The sequence below is a fragment of the Heptranchias perlo genome, chromosome 4 (genome assembly GCF_035084215.1).
Source record: "Heptranchias perlo isolate sHepPer1 chromosome 4, sHepPer1.hap1, whole genome shotgun sequence".
NCBI classification, from domain to species: Eukaryota; Metazoa; Chordata; class Chondrichthyes; order Hexanchiformes; family Hexanchidae; genus Heptranchias; species Heptranchias perlo.
The window spans coordinates 121406771-121422139 of NC_090328.1; the positions used below are offsets into that span (position 1 = coordinate 121406771).

At 43.4% G+C, this 15369-nt stretch overlaps 1 protein-coding gene across 3 annotated transcripts in view; it reads left to right on the plus strand.

The window, feature by feature from the left end:
- The first annotated feature begins 3794 nt into the window (after nt 1–3794).
- The window catches only part of plppr1 (phospholipid phosphatase related 1), a 114618-nt gene continuing 103043 nt past the window's right edge, over nt 3795–15369 (plus strand). For 2 of the 3 annotated variants that reach the window (XM_067982279.1, XM_067982276.1), the window contains exons 1-2: nt 3795–3998; nt 6952–7071. In XM_067982279.1, coding sequence (XP_067838380.1) covers nt 7006–7071 — 66 coding nt within the window. In that variant the 5' untranslated portion in view covers nt 3795–3998; nt 6952–7005. The remainder of the gene's footprint in view (nt 3999–6951; nt 7072–15369) is intronic. The other variant, XM_067982277.1, reaches the window with a different exon arrangement.

Genomic DNA, 15369 nt, shown 5'->3' on the forward strand with positions numbered 1-15369 from the left:
TATCGAGCAGGCCTTTTTTTAATATATACGGTTCCACACTTGTCTTTCTGCCTCATTTACAATCCAGCACAAAAATGATGCCCTAGAAATCGGTTTAGGCCCCTTTTTGGGGGAAGAAAAGTCAGAGCGCACAGAGCTCGCGCCAACAGTTAGAGGCTTGAGACTTGCCCCAAATTGGGTCTCAGACCTCATTCTAATCATTGCAGCGAGCTGCCAGCGCTTGTCGTGCCTCCAGAGGTTGCTCGCTGGCAGCTAGGGTTGGCAACGCTTTTGAATAGCGGCAGTGCCCGGGAGATCGTCGCGCTTTAAATTTCCCGCCTGGAACAATCGGGAGTTGGGAATTGAGGTTGGGGGGCTGCTTAGGAGCCTGGGGGTGCTTGAGAGTTGGGGGGAGAGGTTGGTGGTGGTGATGTGTCTGGGAATGCTCGGGAGTCAGGGAGGAGGGCTCAAGAGTCGGTGGAGGGGACTTGGGAGTTGGGGGAGGCTCGGGAGTCGGGGGAAAGCTCCGCAAGGAAACCTTGGCCACCCCTGTTCTGGCTTCTTTCCCCCCCAGCCCTGACGGAGAGTCCCACCCCAGAGATTTTTGATGGACATACCTTTTGCTGAGGATGCTCCGTATGCTCCTTCCACCTGAATTCACCACCCTGCCCGTCGGTCAGGCAGTGATTATTCACCAAGTTCGGGTGGGAGTCCGATCTCGCATATGTAAATGAGGCTCTGGAGCTAAAATCGCTCCGGGCCTCTGCATGTCAGCTCATCGCTCGTCCTGCCCTCCTCCCCCGCACTGACCCAGCCCCGAGGTAAAATCGAGGCCACTGTCTGTGTGAATTGTTCATGAATTAGCTGATAAAAGATGCCCATAATTTAGGCGCGGAGAGGTCGGCTTGATTTAAAACATTAATGGATAGAGTATTTGTCTGGTGAAAGATGCAATCTTGGATTACAAACAGGTTGTTATGATTAGGAAGCTATAAGACATTCCGTTGTTTACCAAAGTGTGAAGACAATGAACATTTTAACAGACTGCTTATGAACACATGAAATTGATGGGCAGGGAAAGATCAGCTGGTCAATCAAGCCTGCTCCACACCTCGTGATGGCTGGAGCATCATAACTAAACACTTCGTCCCTCCCTCCCTCTCTCCCCCCTCCTCCTCCCCCCTCGCAGCCATGTAATCTCCTGGGAGAGGCCAAAAAAACAGAGAAAAACCCAGGGCTAATAGGGGAAAAAATATTCTGGAAAATTCCTCTCCGATCCCCTCAGGCGATCGAAACCAGTCCAGGAGATCGCACTGACCAAGTGTTATCTATAAAGACATTTATCTTCTTATGAAACGATCTCTGCCCCAGTCAGGAACCAGTCCAGCTCTCTCTTGGAGGCAATACAGAGACTCAGCACCCGCCACTTCAAAGAGATTGCTTGACCTTCAAAAGTAAACTCTCCATCTAATTTGTTTTAAGTATACTCTTCATCTTCCCTGTTATACATCCAGAAGGTTTGTAGAGCTCCATAAACAACACTTGTGTTTCAAGAGCTTGCTAAGATAAGGTGAAAAAACTCTTGGCTCTTTAAACAGTCAAGCCAGCTACTGTAATATAAACTGCTGATTATGCTGTATAGTTCCTTGCCTGCTTATTTGCTTCTGTGAATTCTTTTTATTTGCAAATAAATCTGGACACAAATTTAGCCTGTACAAAGCGGTCCAGTGATGTGATAATTTCTGGTGTTTGAATGGATAGGACACGTAATGGGATCCTGTGTATTTTTCCAGTGAGCAACTTCCCACATTCAGGATTGTTAGACCTGGTCTATGCTAATCTCAATGGGGCAGAGAATAAAGTTACAGGTTTGACCTTGTAGGAGACCCTGTCTGCTTGCTGCAACTGTCATTAACATGAAAAAAAATGTTGGGGGAGAAAAACCAAACTGTAACACATCTATAACGTATTAAATTTTCGAGGTATGGCACATACTCTTTATTTGGGCATTACCATTATATTATGCCGTTAGGTGGACTTTCCCTAGCATTGTAGGAGGGTCCATTGACACCACTGTGTTGGATAATACAAATTGATTATTTGTCCAACAAAATGCAGTGAGTGGAGGATAGTTACATAACACAAATTATGTGGGTAAATCAAACTCAGTCACAGCAGTGCGGGCTCCAGGCATGATTGACGGGGGAATTACCCAATCATCTCCTTTTAGGCCTGGAATAGTGGTGTCACTATGTGCAGCCTAGATCCCCATACCTTTCTCTAACTAAAGCACTCTGAGAGAAATTTGCTTTGTCCTAACTTTCTATGGGCTACACCATTGGGGGAATCCTGCATTATTAAAATACAAAAAAAAAACTGCAAATGCCAGAAATCTGAAATAAAAACAGAAAATGTTGGAAGTACACAGCAGATGAATCAATACCTGTAAAAAGAAGATAATGGTCCAGAAATTGCTGGGAAAATAATGGTGAGTAAAAGGCGCCTGCCATTATTAATGCGTAAAAAACCCAGCAACTTGTGGTGAGGAAGAGATATGCCCTGAGTTGTGAATCGCCACAAATTGCTGGACAACTTGTGCCGTTAGCCTCGTGAAAACAGGAGCTCGCCGAGCGTCAAGAAATTGCGGGATTTGGGCCGTAAATGCGAATGAATCTCACCGCAGATATTTAGGGCTGGTATTTCGTCTCAGGAGGACTCTGTTGATGATGTGATTTATGGTCCTGACATGAAACTCAACCTTGGAGGCATAGAAAGGCAACAATTGAAACGGTGGCGTTCCACTCCTCCAGATAGTAAATTGTCCCTGGAGGTTTTTTAAATTTGAAATTTTCAAATGTTTTTCTTACTTTTGCTTTCCCTTTCTTTATTTCTCTTTTCTGTATTTAATTTGACTCTAATTCACCCTATTTCCATCTCCATAGTTTCTCTGTTTCTTTATCCTTAAATTTAATTGATTAAGGAGAAAGATTGTTGGACCCGACGTTCACTAGGGTCCTAGATGCCTCTTAGCCCTCGCCGTACTTTCAGCAACTTGCGGCAGAAAAATAATACGCTCTGAAGGGTGGGGAAAAAACCCAATTCACCCGCCCACCGTGAGATGTCCCACTCCAGCAAATTCTGGGCCAATATTTCGGGCGTGTACGATGTTTTCCAATGTTCTAGTCGATGAAGGGCGTACAATGGACCCAAAATGTCAAATTGTTTTCTCTTTACAGATGTTGTGTATTAAGGGTATTAATGGATATGGAACCAAGGCGGGTAGACGGGGTTAAGATACAGATCAACCACAATCTAATTGAATGGCGGAACAGGCTCGAGGGGCTGAATGGCCTACTCCTGTTCCTATGTATATGTCCAACACTTTCTGTTTTAGTGCACGTATTACCAGTTAGGTCTGAGATTATTTTTGTTAGGTGGATCTAATCTAACGTATCTGGATATATTGTAAAAAAAATCAGAAGTACCAAAATTAATAACTCAAAAAAACATTTTTGAACAAAAATCAATTTTTTAAAAAAGAAAAAGTGAAATTCCATCTCAAACAACACCAATAGCTATTGGACTACTTTATTAATTGGTAGGATAAGAACAAAAAGGACCATTTAATGGATCAGATTCAAGACCGTTTCTTAACGTGTGTGTGTGTTGGCGGGGATGGGTGGGAGGGGGATGATTCTGTTTTAAGCAATTTGTGTGACTTGACTGGCTGGTGGTCCCGCCTCCTCCCTATCCCACCCCCCACACAGGAAGTGAGATGTGAGTGGCAAGGAGTGGCAGCAGAGGGGGCAGTTCTGTGGGATGGTGCCGTTGCTGTTGGTGGTGATAGCGAGGAGTGAGGATGAGCTGCTGGGGGGACTAAGCGAGCAGAAAAGCAGCAGCGGGAACATCTCGTTGCCGGGGCAGGCTCTGCCCTGATGGTGCGGTCTGGTAGCGTTCGGCGCGGCACCAGCTTGGCAGCACGGCGCTGGTGAGTGTGTGTGTGTGTGGCACCGGCACAGGTAAGGAATAAGCTTGTTCCTCGCTCCCTCTCTCCGCCTGTCCCTTCTTTTGTTTGTAGGGACCAGACATTCTTAAAGCGGAGTCAGATTACCCCCTCCCCACTAATCAATAGAAGCATTCTTCACTGTGCAACCTCAAACGCTTGATAAAGTATCATTTTTTGTTGTTTTTTGAATTGAATAATGCAACATTGTGGCATCAATATCTTCTATTATTTTAACAGGATTTGTCACCTACTATTGTTCTAGATTGCAATGACGATAGCTTGTGCATTCTGCCCTGCATTATAACATTGCTTTAAAATTAATATATTCAAACTAATAAATCAAATTATTTTCGTGGATGGGGGTAGCTGTTTTTTTTTGCTTTTGCTTTTTGGTGGTATCCAGGATGATTTTAATGTGTTCTTACCTCTGTCAATGTCCCGGACGATGCATTGTTTGTGTAGGACCATCTCTGCAAAGCCTTTGGGATTGCAATCCCCCTTTTGCTTTCGTGGTAATGTCAAATCGATAAAACAAACAATACATTTTTCCTCCCAATAAAGGGAGTCAGGACCATAAAAATTTTAAAAAAAACTTTCTGGGAAACTTAATTTTTTTTTGCCTGAAATAAATCTAAAGGCAGCAATCCCCTTTATCTTTTTTGACTACATTGTACAGAGCAGATTGAATCTGTCTCACAAACATCTCTCTCTCTACTTAAGAAATAGTCGTGCGTTCTGGGTTAACCTCAGCACCGTTCCCCTCAGTTCAGTATAGAAATGAGAACTGACAAAACTGCATCATATTTACGTCCAGTTTGAACCTTCTGCAAAGCCTGAATTTTGCAACAAACACACACACACACACACACACACAGAGTTACCCAGAGGAGTGCTCCCCCCCCCCCTGTGATTAGTTCATACTTTAATGATCTGGGCCCCTTCAGTTCAGAGATGGAAGAGGGGCTGCTTGAGTAACTACAATTACCCTACATTTCCCCCCACCCCTGAGGGGTTTTTTCTTGAGAGAGGGAAAAAAAAACGTGTTCCTGTCCCTTTGCTGAACATTTAAACCCGGGGGATCCCACAGTGTGTGATTTCAATTGGAAGAAGAGCTAGCTGAGATTTTATAAGAGGGCATTATTAGTTTGCACAAAATGTTTAGAATAAAGTTAATCGATATGTATGAGATTTTAGAATAATAAAGTTTTTTTTAAAAAATTGCTTAGCCATCGAGTGTATTAGTCCTACCTTGGTTGAATGCAGGGATGCCCCAATAATGGAGGTGTTAGGAAGCCTTTGTGTGTTTAATGGTGATTTTCTCGACCAGCTCTCACATACGTGCAGAGAGTAGCAGGCAATAAATATAATGTGCCTTTAAAAAATATATATTTTCAACAATTAAATCGCCGTGTTCTCCTTTTAATGAACATTAAAATCCAGGAATTGGCTGTTTTAATGAGTACTTTTCAGTATGATTTGGAGCCTGTAGCTTTAAATCCAATATTGATGTTCGGCAGCAATGTAAATTGGCACAAACTTAATCCCTTTTGAGGACGACACTATCACTTCAGCAACCGTGGGCTCAGCTTGTTTGTTTTAATTCACTTCAAGAATATCACGTGCTAAGGAATCTCTGCTTCCATCTCTTCCACTTCATTGTGCTTTTGTATCCAAACTGTCCGAGGTTACTTTTGTCGATGTTTACTGTGTGTGTTGGTTGAACAAAAGGTCTGAAAGCTGCTTTGTATTCAAATGGCTCACTGAAGGGACGGATACTCCTTATTTTGCTAATTTTAGTGGATGAGCGGACCTGAGTATAAAGCAGGCGAACTTTGATCTCCAATCGTGTCTACTGTTTCACTAAATTTAGTCAACAGAAGCAAATATAGCTCTAGACAATTAGGGGGTAATTCCCATTTTCACAGAAATTGGGAGAAAGCCTAGTTTTCTCCATAATAAATGCACTGCTAATGAAAAGGCAGGAACACATCGCTTGTAAACATGTGATATCTGTCCATGTGCTTTCATTAGTTGGGTGTTAATTATGGAAAAAAAGAGACAATCATTTGCTTTTCATTAAAGGAGCAATTTCACCCTCTAACTTTACTTTGATGTGTGAAATCATGTCACTGATGCACAAAAATGCAGCAGACTGATTTATGTCATTCAGTTCTGTCCATTTTTAAAGGATGGGAATAGATGTGGAAAACTTGGCATTTGTTCGGGGCGGGGGGGGGGAATGGAAACCTTAACAACAACAACAACTTGCATTTATATAGCGCCTTTAATGTAGTAAAACGCCCCGAGGCGCTTCACAGGAGCGATTATCAAACAAAATTTGACACCGAGCCACATAAGGAGATATTATGACAGGTGACCAAAAGCTTGGTCAAAGAGGTAGGTTTCAAGGAGCGAATTAAAAGAGCAGAGAGAGGTAGAGAATTCCAGAGCTTAGGGCCTGGGCAGCTGAAGGCTCGACCGCCAATGGTGGAGCGATTAAAGTCGGGGATGTGCGAGAGGCCAGAATTGGAACTTCAGTTCAACTCCCGAAGACTTGATTTATGAGCAAAAATATTTAAAAAAAAAATCTTATTTGTGTGTTGATTCTATCAAAGATCGATCCGTTTACATTTCAATGTTATACCTTACTATTGACAAGACAGTATACTAACATGAGACTTATATGATACTGGATAAGGAATAGAGGGATATGCAGATAGGGTTCGATGAAGAGGGGTGGGAGGAGGCTCGTGTGGAGCATAAACGCCAGCATAGACCAGTTGGGCCGAATGGCCTGTTCCAGTGTTGTAGATTCTGTGTTATTCTATGTAATAGGAAGTCTGGAGGAGTACTTCATACAATGTTAAATATTTTCTCTTTGGTTTGCTAGAGTTAGCACTGACTTGGATTAAAATAAAGCAAATTGAAGGAATGCAGTAGTTAAAGTGTAATTGTTTGATTTGCAGGTGTGAAGGACTCTTAAACTTATCACTCTTGCAAGAGTGATCTAATGAATCAGAATGGCTACAGAATTGAACAATATTCAGAGGAGTTATTCCATCATTCCTTGCTTCATATTTGTGGAGGTAAGTGGCTGATACTGCACGGACAGGACTGTATTTAAATGCTTGTCTCTCTTTCGTGGTGCCTGGCCCTAAACAGCAGGAAATCCATGACTCACTAAAAGTGCGATTCAAGCAAAGCCTTAATTGAGGAAGACGGGCGGGTTAAGAGAAAAATTGTAAGAAACTAATCATTAGACATTTCCATTGTGACATGACCTGAAATAATGTGTAGGGCACATGCAATAAAGCCATACCTGTGTCCGGGGTATGTTGTGAGCTCGTGAAGCCTGCACCTTATCTGATCTAGTCTAGAGAAGGTTAAAGAGAAGGGGGGATATTATACTGGAATATATTTTATAAGCTTTATAAAGCTTTATAAAGCTTATAAAGTTAGAGGTTTTATAAAGCTAGTACCTAAAATGCACACATAATACAGGTGCATTGATTAAAAGTGTATCGCTACACTTTAGCACTGTTTTAAAATATAGTTGGATTTCTTTTTGTGCTTTTTCCTTCCCTAGGTTTCCTTTATTACTGACAGTACTGCACATGGGAAACAAAAATAGGAGGCAATTATACTCCATGGGCGGGATAGATCTTCCCAAGGGGGAAGCTGGAAGAGACCTAGGTGTGTTATGGCCATTAACAAAGTAAATAGGATGCTGGGTTATATTGTCCGTTTAGTTGAGTTCCAATACCCTTCGGTCACGTTGAAGCTGTATGGTGTCCAGGTAAGGCTTCACCTGGAGTATTCCATACGGTTCGCGTGGCTGAAACATAATGAGGACCATCCAGAACCCGGAGACAGGGCAAAAGAGAGTAATGAAGCTGATACTGGGGGTCACTGGGGTAAAGCTATGAGGAACAACTTGATAAGCTAAAGCTATTCAAAAAAGAAAGAAAGTGTTGCTTTTATATAGCGCCTTTCACGATCTCAGGGCATCCCAAAGCGCTTTACAGCTAATGAAATACTTTTAAAGTGTTGTCACTGTTGTAATGTAGGAAATGCAGCAGACAATTTGCACACAGCAAGCTCCCACAAACAGCAGTGAGATAATGACCAGCTAATCTGTTTTCGTGATGTCGGCTGAGGGATAAATATTGGCCAGGACACTGGGGAGAACTCCCCTGCTCTTCTTCGAAATAGTGCCGTGGGATTTTTGACATCTACCTGAGAGGGCAGATGGGGCCCTCGGTTTAATGTTTCATCCAAAAGATGGCACCTATGACAGTGCAGCACTCCCTCAGTTCTGCATTGGAGTGTCAGCCTAGATTTTGTGCTCAAGTCTCTGGAGTGGGGCTTAAACCCATGACCTTCTGACTCAGGCGAGAGGGCTACCCACTGAGCCACAGCTGACATTTCAAAAAGACATATATTAACAGACCGGAGAAAGCAAACCTGAAATAATACTTTTGGAACAGAGGGATGGGATAGTAAAGATTCAGGGTTGTGAAGGGCGGATAGATCTTGGGAAACATTTTGTAATAGAGAGCGAGATCAACACTTAGAACGGGTTGCAAGGAGGGTGATTGAAACTTGATTCATTTAAGGGACAAATAAATGTTGTAATGGGAAGACAGTGGGGTTGGAAGTTTGGTAGGGTGAGGTAAAGTGGGATTAAGGGCCTTCTTCATGTGAACCTGCCCGTGAAGTGATCTGCAGAATCTCCGCCAGTGCAACTTTCTAACTGGCAGATCAGGAAGTGAGTAGGGAGAGTGGCACCTGCAGTGATTCTCTGATTTATTTTCCCTTCCTCCTTTCCCGAGGGAAACATTGACCTCTTTCACCAGGTGACCCGGCTTTGCTGCGATCAGGAAGTCTGTGGGGACTCATGGCCATGGACCTGCTACACCAGTGCTGCACTGTCGGAGGTGCCGCCTTTCGGTTGAGACATTAAACCGAGTCCCCGTCTGCTTTCTCAGGTGGATGTAAAAAGATCCCATGGCACTATTTTGAAGAAGAGCAGGGGAGGTCACCTCGGTGTCCTGGCCAATATTTATCCTTGAACAAACATCACTAAAACAGATTATCTGGTTATTTATCTCATTGCTGTTTGTGGGAGTTTGCTGTGCGCAAATTGGCTGCCGTGTTTCCCTACACTACAACAGTGATTACACTTCAAAACTACTTCACTTATGGGACGTCCTGAGGTTGTGAAAGACGCTATATAAATGCAAGTTCTTTCTTTCTTCCTTTCTTTGTTTCTTTCTTTCTTCAATAAATAGAACTGTTTTTACTCGAAGGCCAAAAGTGGGAAAGGTATTTTATTGAAACATAATTTGAAAAAGGCTTGTGTGTATAGCTGGGCAGATAATTTTGAAAACCTTTTAGGCAAATGGGAAGGCCCAAATACGTTTTATTAATTTCATATCCTGCATCTTAAACGATGTACCGCCAAATACTGCGCCATGCACTTTTAAAATAATAATCTATTTTGTTTTAGCAAGCAAGCTAGAGGCAGAGTTTGTCATGGTAACTTATAATGCAATATTAATATCCCTTAGATTTAGTGGAGAAAATGTGTATTTCTAAGTTTGATTTTAATCATTGGAGAGATGCCAGGAGTTATGTAAACAGTCCTGTGTTTTTAGATTCTTGAGGCTATTATTGATCACACTAATAACCCGGTCCGTGCTTACGACAGTTGTTTTCAAGATGTCATATATGACTTTTTATAAGGATGAGAATGGACACAGTTGTACAGTAAAATCTCTATTTGCAGCACAAAATTGAACTCATAAGTTTTCTGATTCATATTGTATTTGCAGCAGTGCAGGCAAAACCTATCTCCCAAAATATGCTGTATTAATGAGTAACAACAAACAACAGTGCCTTTAACACAGTAAAACGTCCCAAGGTGCTTCACAGGAGCGAAATCAGACAAAAATTGACACTGAGCCAAAGAGGGAGATATTGGGGCAGGTGACCAAAAGCTTGATCAGAGGTAGGTTTTAAGGAGCGTCTTAAAGAAGGAGTGAGAGATGGAGAGGTTTAGGGAGGGAATACTCGTGTTTAGGGTCTAGACGGCTGAAGACACGGCCGCCAATGTTGAGTGAAGGAAGTGGGGTCTGCACAAGAGGCAAGAGTTGGAGGAATGGAGTTCTTTTAGAGTTGTAGGGCTGGAGGAGGTTACAGTGATAGGAGGGGTGAGGCCATGGAGGGATTTGGAGGAGCTTATGTTTATGGAGGGTGGAAGATGGGAGGCTGACCAGGAGAGCATTGGAATAGTCCAGCCTAGAAGTAACAAAAGTATGGATGAGGGTTTCAGCAGAGGATGGGCTGAGGCAGGGGCAGAGACGGGCGATGTTACGGAGGTGGAAGTAGGCGGTCTTGGTAATGGAGAGGATATGGGGTAGGAAGCTCAGCTCAGGGTCAAAAAGGATGCTGAGGATGCAAACAGTCTGGTTCAGCCTCAGACAATGGCCAGGGAGGGAGATGGTGACGAGGGAATGGAGTTTGTGGCGGGGACTGGAGACAATGGCCTCGGTCTTCCCAATGTTTAATTGCAGGAAATTTTGGCTCATCCAGGACTGGATGTCAGACAAGTAGTCTGACAACAGAGAGGCAGTGGAGGGGTCAAGGGAGGTGGTGGTGAGGTAGAGCTGGGTGTATACAGCATACATGTGGAACCTGACGTCGTGATTCTGGATGATGTTGCCGAGGGGCTGCATGTAGCTGAGACTTAGAAAATCTATTTAATTAATCCTGAACCTAAATTACTAACATTACTAAAACGCATATTCATAAATGTTATAATGTTGAGGCATACTACCCAACTTATTCTCAGTGGACTGAACAATTATGTTAAAGAAAGAAAGACTTGCATTTACATAGCGCCTTTCATGACCTCAGGACATTCCAAAGCGTTTTACAGTCAATGAAGTACTTTTAAAGTGTTGTCACTATTGTAATGTAGGAAACACAGCAGACCATTGCAAGGTATCACAAACAGCAATGGGATAATGATGTTTAGTGACGTTGGTTAAGGCATAAATATTGACCAGGACACCGGGGAGAGCTCCCCTGCTCTTCTTTAAAATAGTGCGGTGGGATCTTTCAAGTCCACTTGAGAGGGCAGACGGGGCCTCGGTCTAAATGTCTCATCTGAAAGACGGCACCTCCGACAGCGCAGCACGCCCTCAGTGCTACACTGGAATGTCAGCCTAGATTTCGTGCTTAAATCTGTGGAGTGGGATCTAAACCCACAGCCTTCTGACTCAGGCGAGAATGCTACCCACTGAGCCACGGCTGACACTGTTATTACCTGGAGGTAAATTATCAACTTGCTCCCCGCCCCAGGTGTAAAACTGGCTTTGTGGATCGGCTGGCCGTTATACAAACCGCCTGATTCTCACTTCCATTGATTTCAATGGAAATGATAATTAGGAGATTTGTATAACTGGCATCCAGTTTGCCTCGCCAGTTTCACACCTGAGGGAGGGGGTGTGTGGGCAAGTTGATAATATACCCACAGGTCACTCCATGACATTGCCAGTGCCCATATAAAAAGACAGGAGCCCCATCATTCTAGGAGTTGGAATCTGGAACAGAGTGTGTTTTATTGAGCCTGTTTTGGTTGTCTGAGTCTATTATCAAGCGGGGGATTTGCTTTAAGAATGGAGCACCAATAGAAACAAAAACTATTCATCTTCATGGCAATGTTTTATTGTTAAGTGCAAGTTACTTCACCTTGTCAACTGGTTTTCTTTTGAGACACAGTGCATCAGAGTAGTAAAATATGACCTTCCACCCTCTAATCTCTCAGTCAACAACTGCTTCACAAGGGGGAGAAGTAGCTATCGAGCAGGAAGTAAGGAACTGGAAGACTGAAAGAGTGGGGGTGGGCTTTTGAGTGTCAGCGAGGTGAAGTGTTATTGGTAGAGTAGGGTTGCCAACTCTGGTTGGATGTATTTCTGGAGGTTTCATCACATGATCTCCCACCTCCATCCAACCCGCCCAGTCAAACAATCCTTTCTTCCCCCATCTCCAATATTTTTATCACTAATAAATAAAAGTGTTCAAAGAAACGGAATTTTTTTTTATATAATACCCCGATGATGTTTCTCCCAGCAGTGACCGGGAGATTAATCTTTAATTCCTGGAGACTCCAGGACAATCCTGGGTTGGCAACCCTTATGGAAGAGGCTTTAGAAGAGAGTTTCAGAGGGAAGAGGGATGATGATGGTGGAAAGATCAGCCTCCGAGAGCAGATCAACAGCGATCCAGAGTTAGAGGAACTGGAACGTGTGGCTGGGGAACATTTTGCAAATAAGGCAGGGGTGAAGCTGATGCAAGAATCCAGGGGGGTGGATTTTAAGGTTTCCTGCCCGGTGGAAATGGGGCAAAGCACCCCGAGTCTGTTGGGATACAACTTACTGGCCCTGTTTCCCCCCGATATTGCAGTGGTCCAGAGCTGGCGGGCTGACCCCAGGCGCTCATTTTTCGCCGGCAGTATGTTAATGAGGCCCACCCCAGCCCTCAAACATGGACCAGGCTAGGACGGAGGGGCATTATTGGGAACTGGGTGGTACAATGGGATAGACATTGGCCTTTCACCTTTTCGAGCTGGGTTCACATCCAGTCTGGACTGCTGAATGAAAGTCTCGTCTGTCTGCTGGTTGTAAAGATCCCATGGGAGATTAATTTGGGCAGTCTCAATCCAGTCTCTAATAGGCATAGAATTTCATAGAATGATACAGCACAGAAGGAGGCCATTTGGCCCATCATGCCTGTGCCGTCTCGTTGAAAGAGTTATCCAATTAGTTCCACTCCCCCTGCTCTTTCCCCATAACCCTGCAATTTTTCCTTTTCAAATATTTATCCAATTCCCCTTTTGAGAGTTATTATTAAATCTGTTTCCGCCGTCCTTTCAGGCAGTGCATTCCGGATCGTAACAACTCGCTGCGTAAAAAAATTTCTCCTCATTTCACCTCTGGTTCTTTTGCCAATTACCTTAATTCTGCGTCCTCGGTTCCTGACCCTCCTGCCAGTGGAAACATTTTTTTCTTATTCACTCCATCGAAACCCGTCATAGTTTTGAACACCTCTATTAAATCTCCCCTTAACCGTCTCTGCTCTAAGGTGAACAATCCCAGCTTCTCCAGTCTCTCCACATCACTGAAATCCCTTGTCCCTAGTATCGTTCTAGTAAATCTCCTCCATACCCTCTCCAAGGCCTTGACATCCTTCCTAAAGTGTGGTGCCCAGAATTGGACAGAGTACTCCAGTTGAGGCCTAACCAGTGATTTATAAAGGTTTAGCATAACTTTCTCACTTTTGTACTCTTATTTAATAGGAATGTTAATCATCCATTGGACAGTTGTACATATAAGGGCAGATTTTATGAATTTGCACTCCCGGTGTTGTGCTTTGCATGAATGGAGCACATATTGTGCCTTGCATGACTTTCCATCCATTAATTTTGACGTGAGATGTGCTAACTTTGTGCGCCAGGATTCCCGATACGTGCTGCTGCCGTGCAAAGCTCTGCAAATCTATACCACAGTCAGATATAACACTGTTCCCATTTGCCAAATTCTGGACCAACTAGCAACATAGAAACAGGAGTCAGCCATTCAGCCCCTCGAGCCTGTTCCACCATTCAATTTAAATCATGACTCATCTGTACCTCAACTCAATTTATCCACCTACGCTCCGAATCCCCATACCCATCAAAAATCTATCGATCTCAGTCTTGAAATTTTCAATTGTCCCCCAGCATCCACAGCTTTTTGGGGGAGAGAGTTTCAGATTTCCACTGCTCTTTGTGTGAAAGAGTGTTTCTTGAATTCACTCCTGAATGGCCTAGCTCTAATTTTAAGATTGTGCCCCCTTGTTCTGGATTCCCACACCAGAGGAAACAGTTTCTCTATCGAATCCTTTTATCATTATAAAGACCTCTATTAGAACGTCACTTAACCATCTAAACTCTAGGGAATACAAGTCAAGTTTATGCAACTTGTTCTCATAATTTAACCTTTTAAGCCCCGGTATCGTTCTGGTGAATCTGCACCGTATCCCCTCCGAGGCCAATTATCCTTCCTGACGTGCGGTGCCCAAAACTGAACGCGTTACTCCAGATGGGGTCTGACCAAGGCTCTGTACAACTGAAGCATCACTTCCTCTCCTTTGTATTTCAGCCCCCTTGAGATAAAGGGCAAGATTCCATTAGCCTTTTTGATTACTTTTTGCACTTACCAACTAGCTTTTAGTGATTTGTGTACATGGACTCCCAAATCCCTTTGGTCCTCCGCAGTTCCTAGTTTCTCACCATTAAGAAAATATTCCGATTTGTCTTTCTCGGTTCCAAGGTGGATGATCTCACACTTCCCCACATTGTACTCTGTTGGTCACAGTTTTGCCCACTCACTTAAGCTGTCTATGTTTCTTTGTAACTTCCTGCTCCCATCTACACAACTTACTGTAACTGAGAGTTATCTGGAAACTTGGATATACAACTCTAAGAACATAAGAAATAGGAGCAGGGTTAGGACATATGGCCCCTCAAGCCTGCTCCGCCATTCAGTAAGATCATGGCTGATCTTCGACCTCAACTCCACTTTCTCGCTCAATCCCCATATCCCCTGATTCCCTTACAGTCAAAAATCTATCGGTCAGCCTTGAATATACTCAACGACTCAGCATCCACAGCCCTCTGGGGTAGAGAATTCCAAAGATTCACAACCCCTGAGTGAAGAAATTCCTCCTTATCTCAGTCCTAAATGGCTGACCCCTTATCCTGAGATATGCCCCCTAGTTCTAGACTCTCCAGCCAGGGGGAACAATCTCTCAGCATCAACACTGTCAAGCCCTCTCAAAATCTTATATGTTTCAATGAGATCACCTCTCATTCTTCTAAACTCCAGAGAGTATGGGCCCTTACTCATAGAATAACCCTCTCATCCCAGGAATCAATCTGTATATCCTTCCTTAGGTAAGGAGACCAAAACTGTACACAGTACTCCAGATCTGGTCTCAACAAAGCCCTGTACAATTGCAGCAAGACTTCCTTACTCTTGTACTCCACCCCCTTGTAATAAAGGCCAACATACCATTTGCCTTCTTAATTGCTTGCTGTACCTGCATGTTAACTTTCTGTGTTTCATGTACAGGATACCCAAGTCTCAACATTTAATAGTTTCTCACCAATTAAAAAATATTCTGTTTTTCTATTCTTCCTGCCAAAGTGAATAACCTCACATTTCCCTACATTATACTCCATCTGCCACTTTCTTGCCCATTAACTTAACCTGTCTATATCCCTTTGCAGATTCTTTGTGTCCTCCTCACAGTTTACTTTCCCACCTAGCTTTGTATCA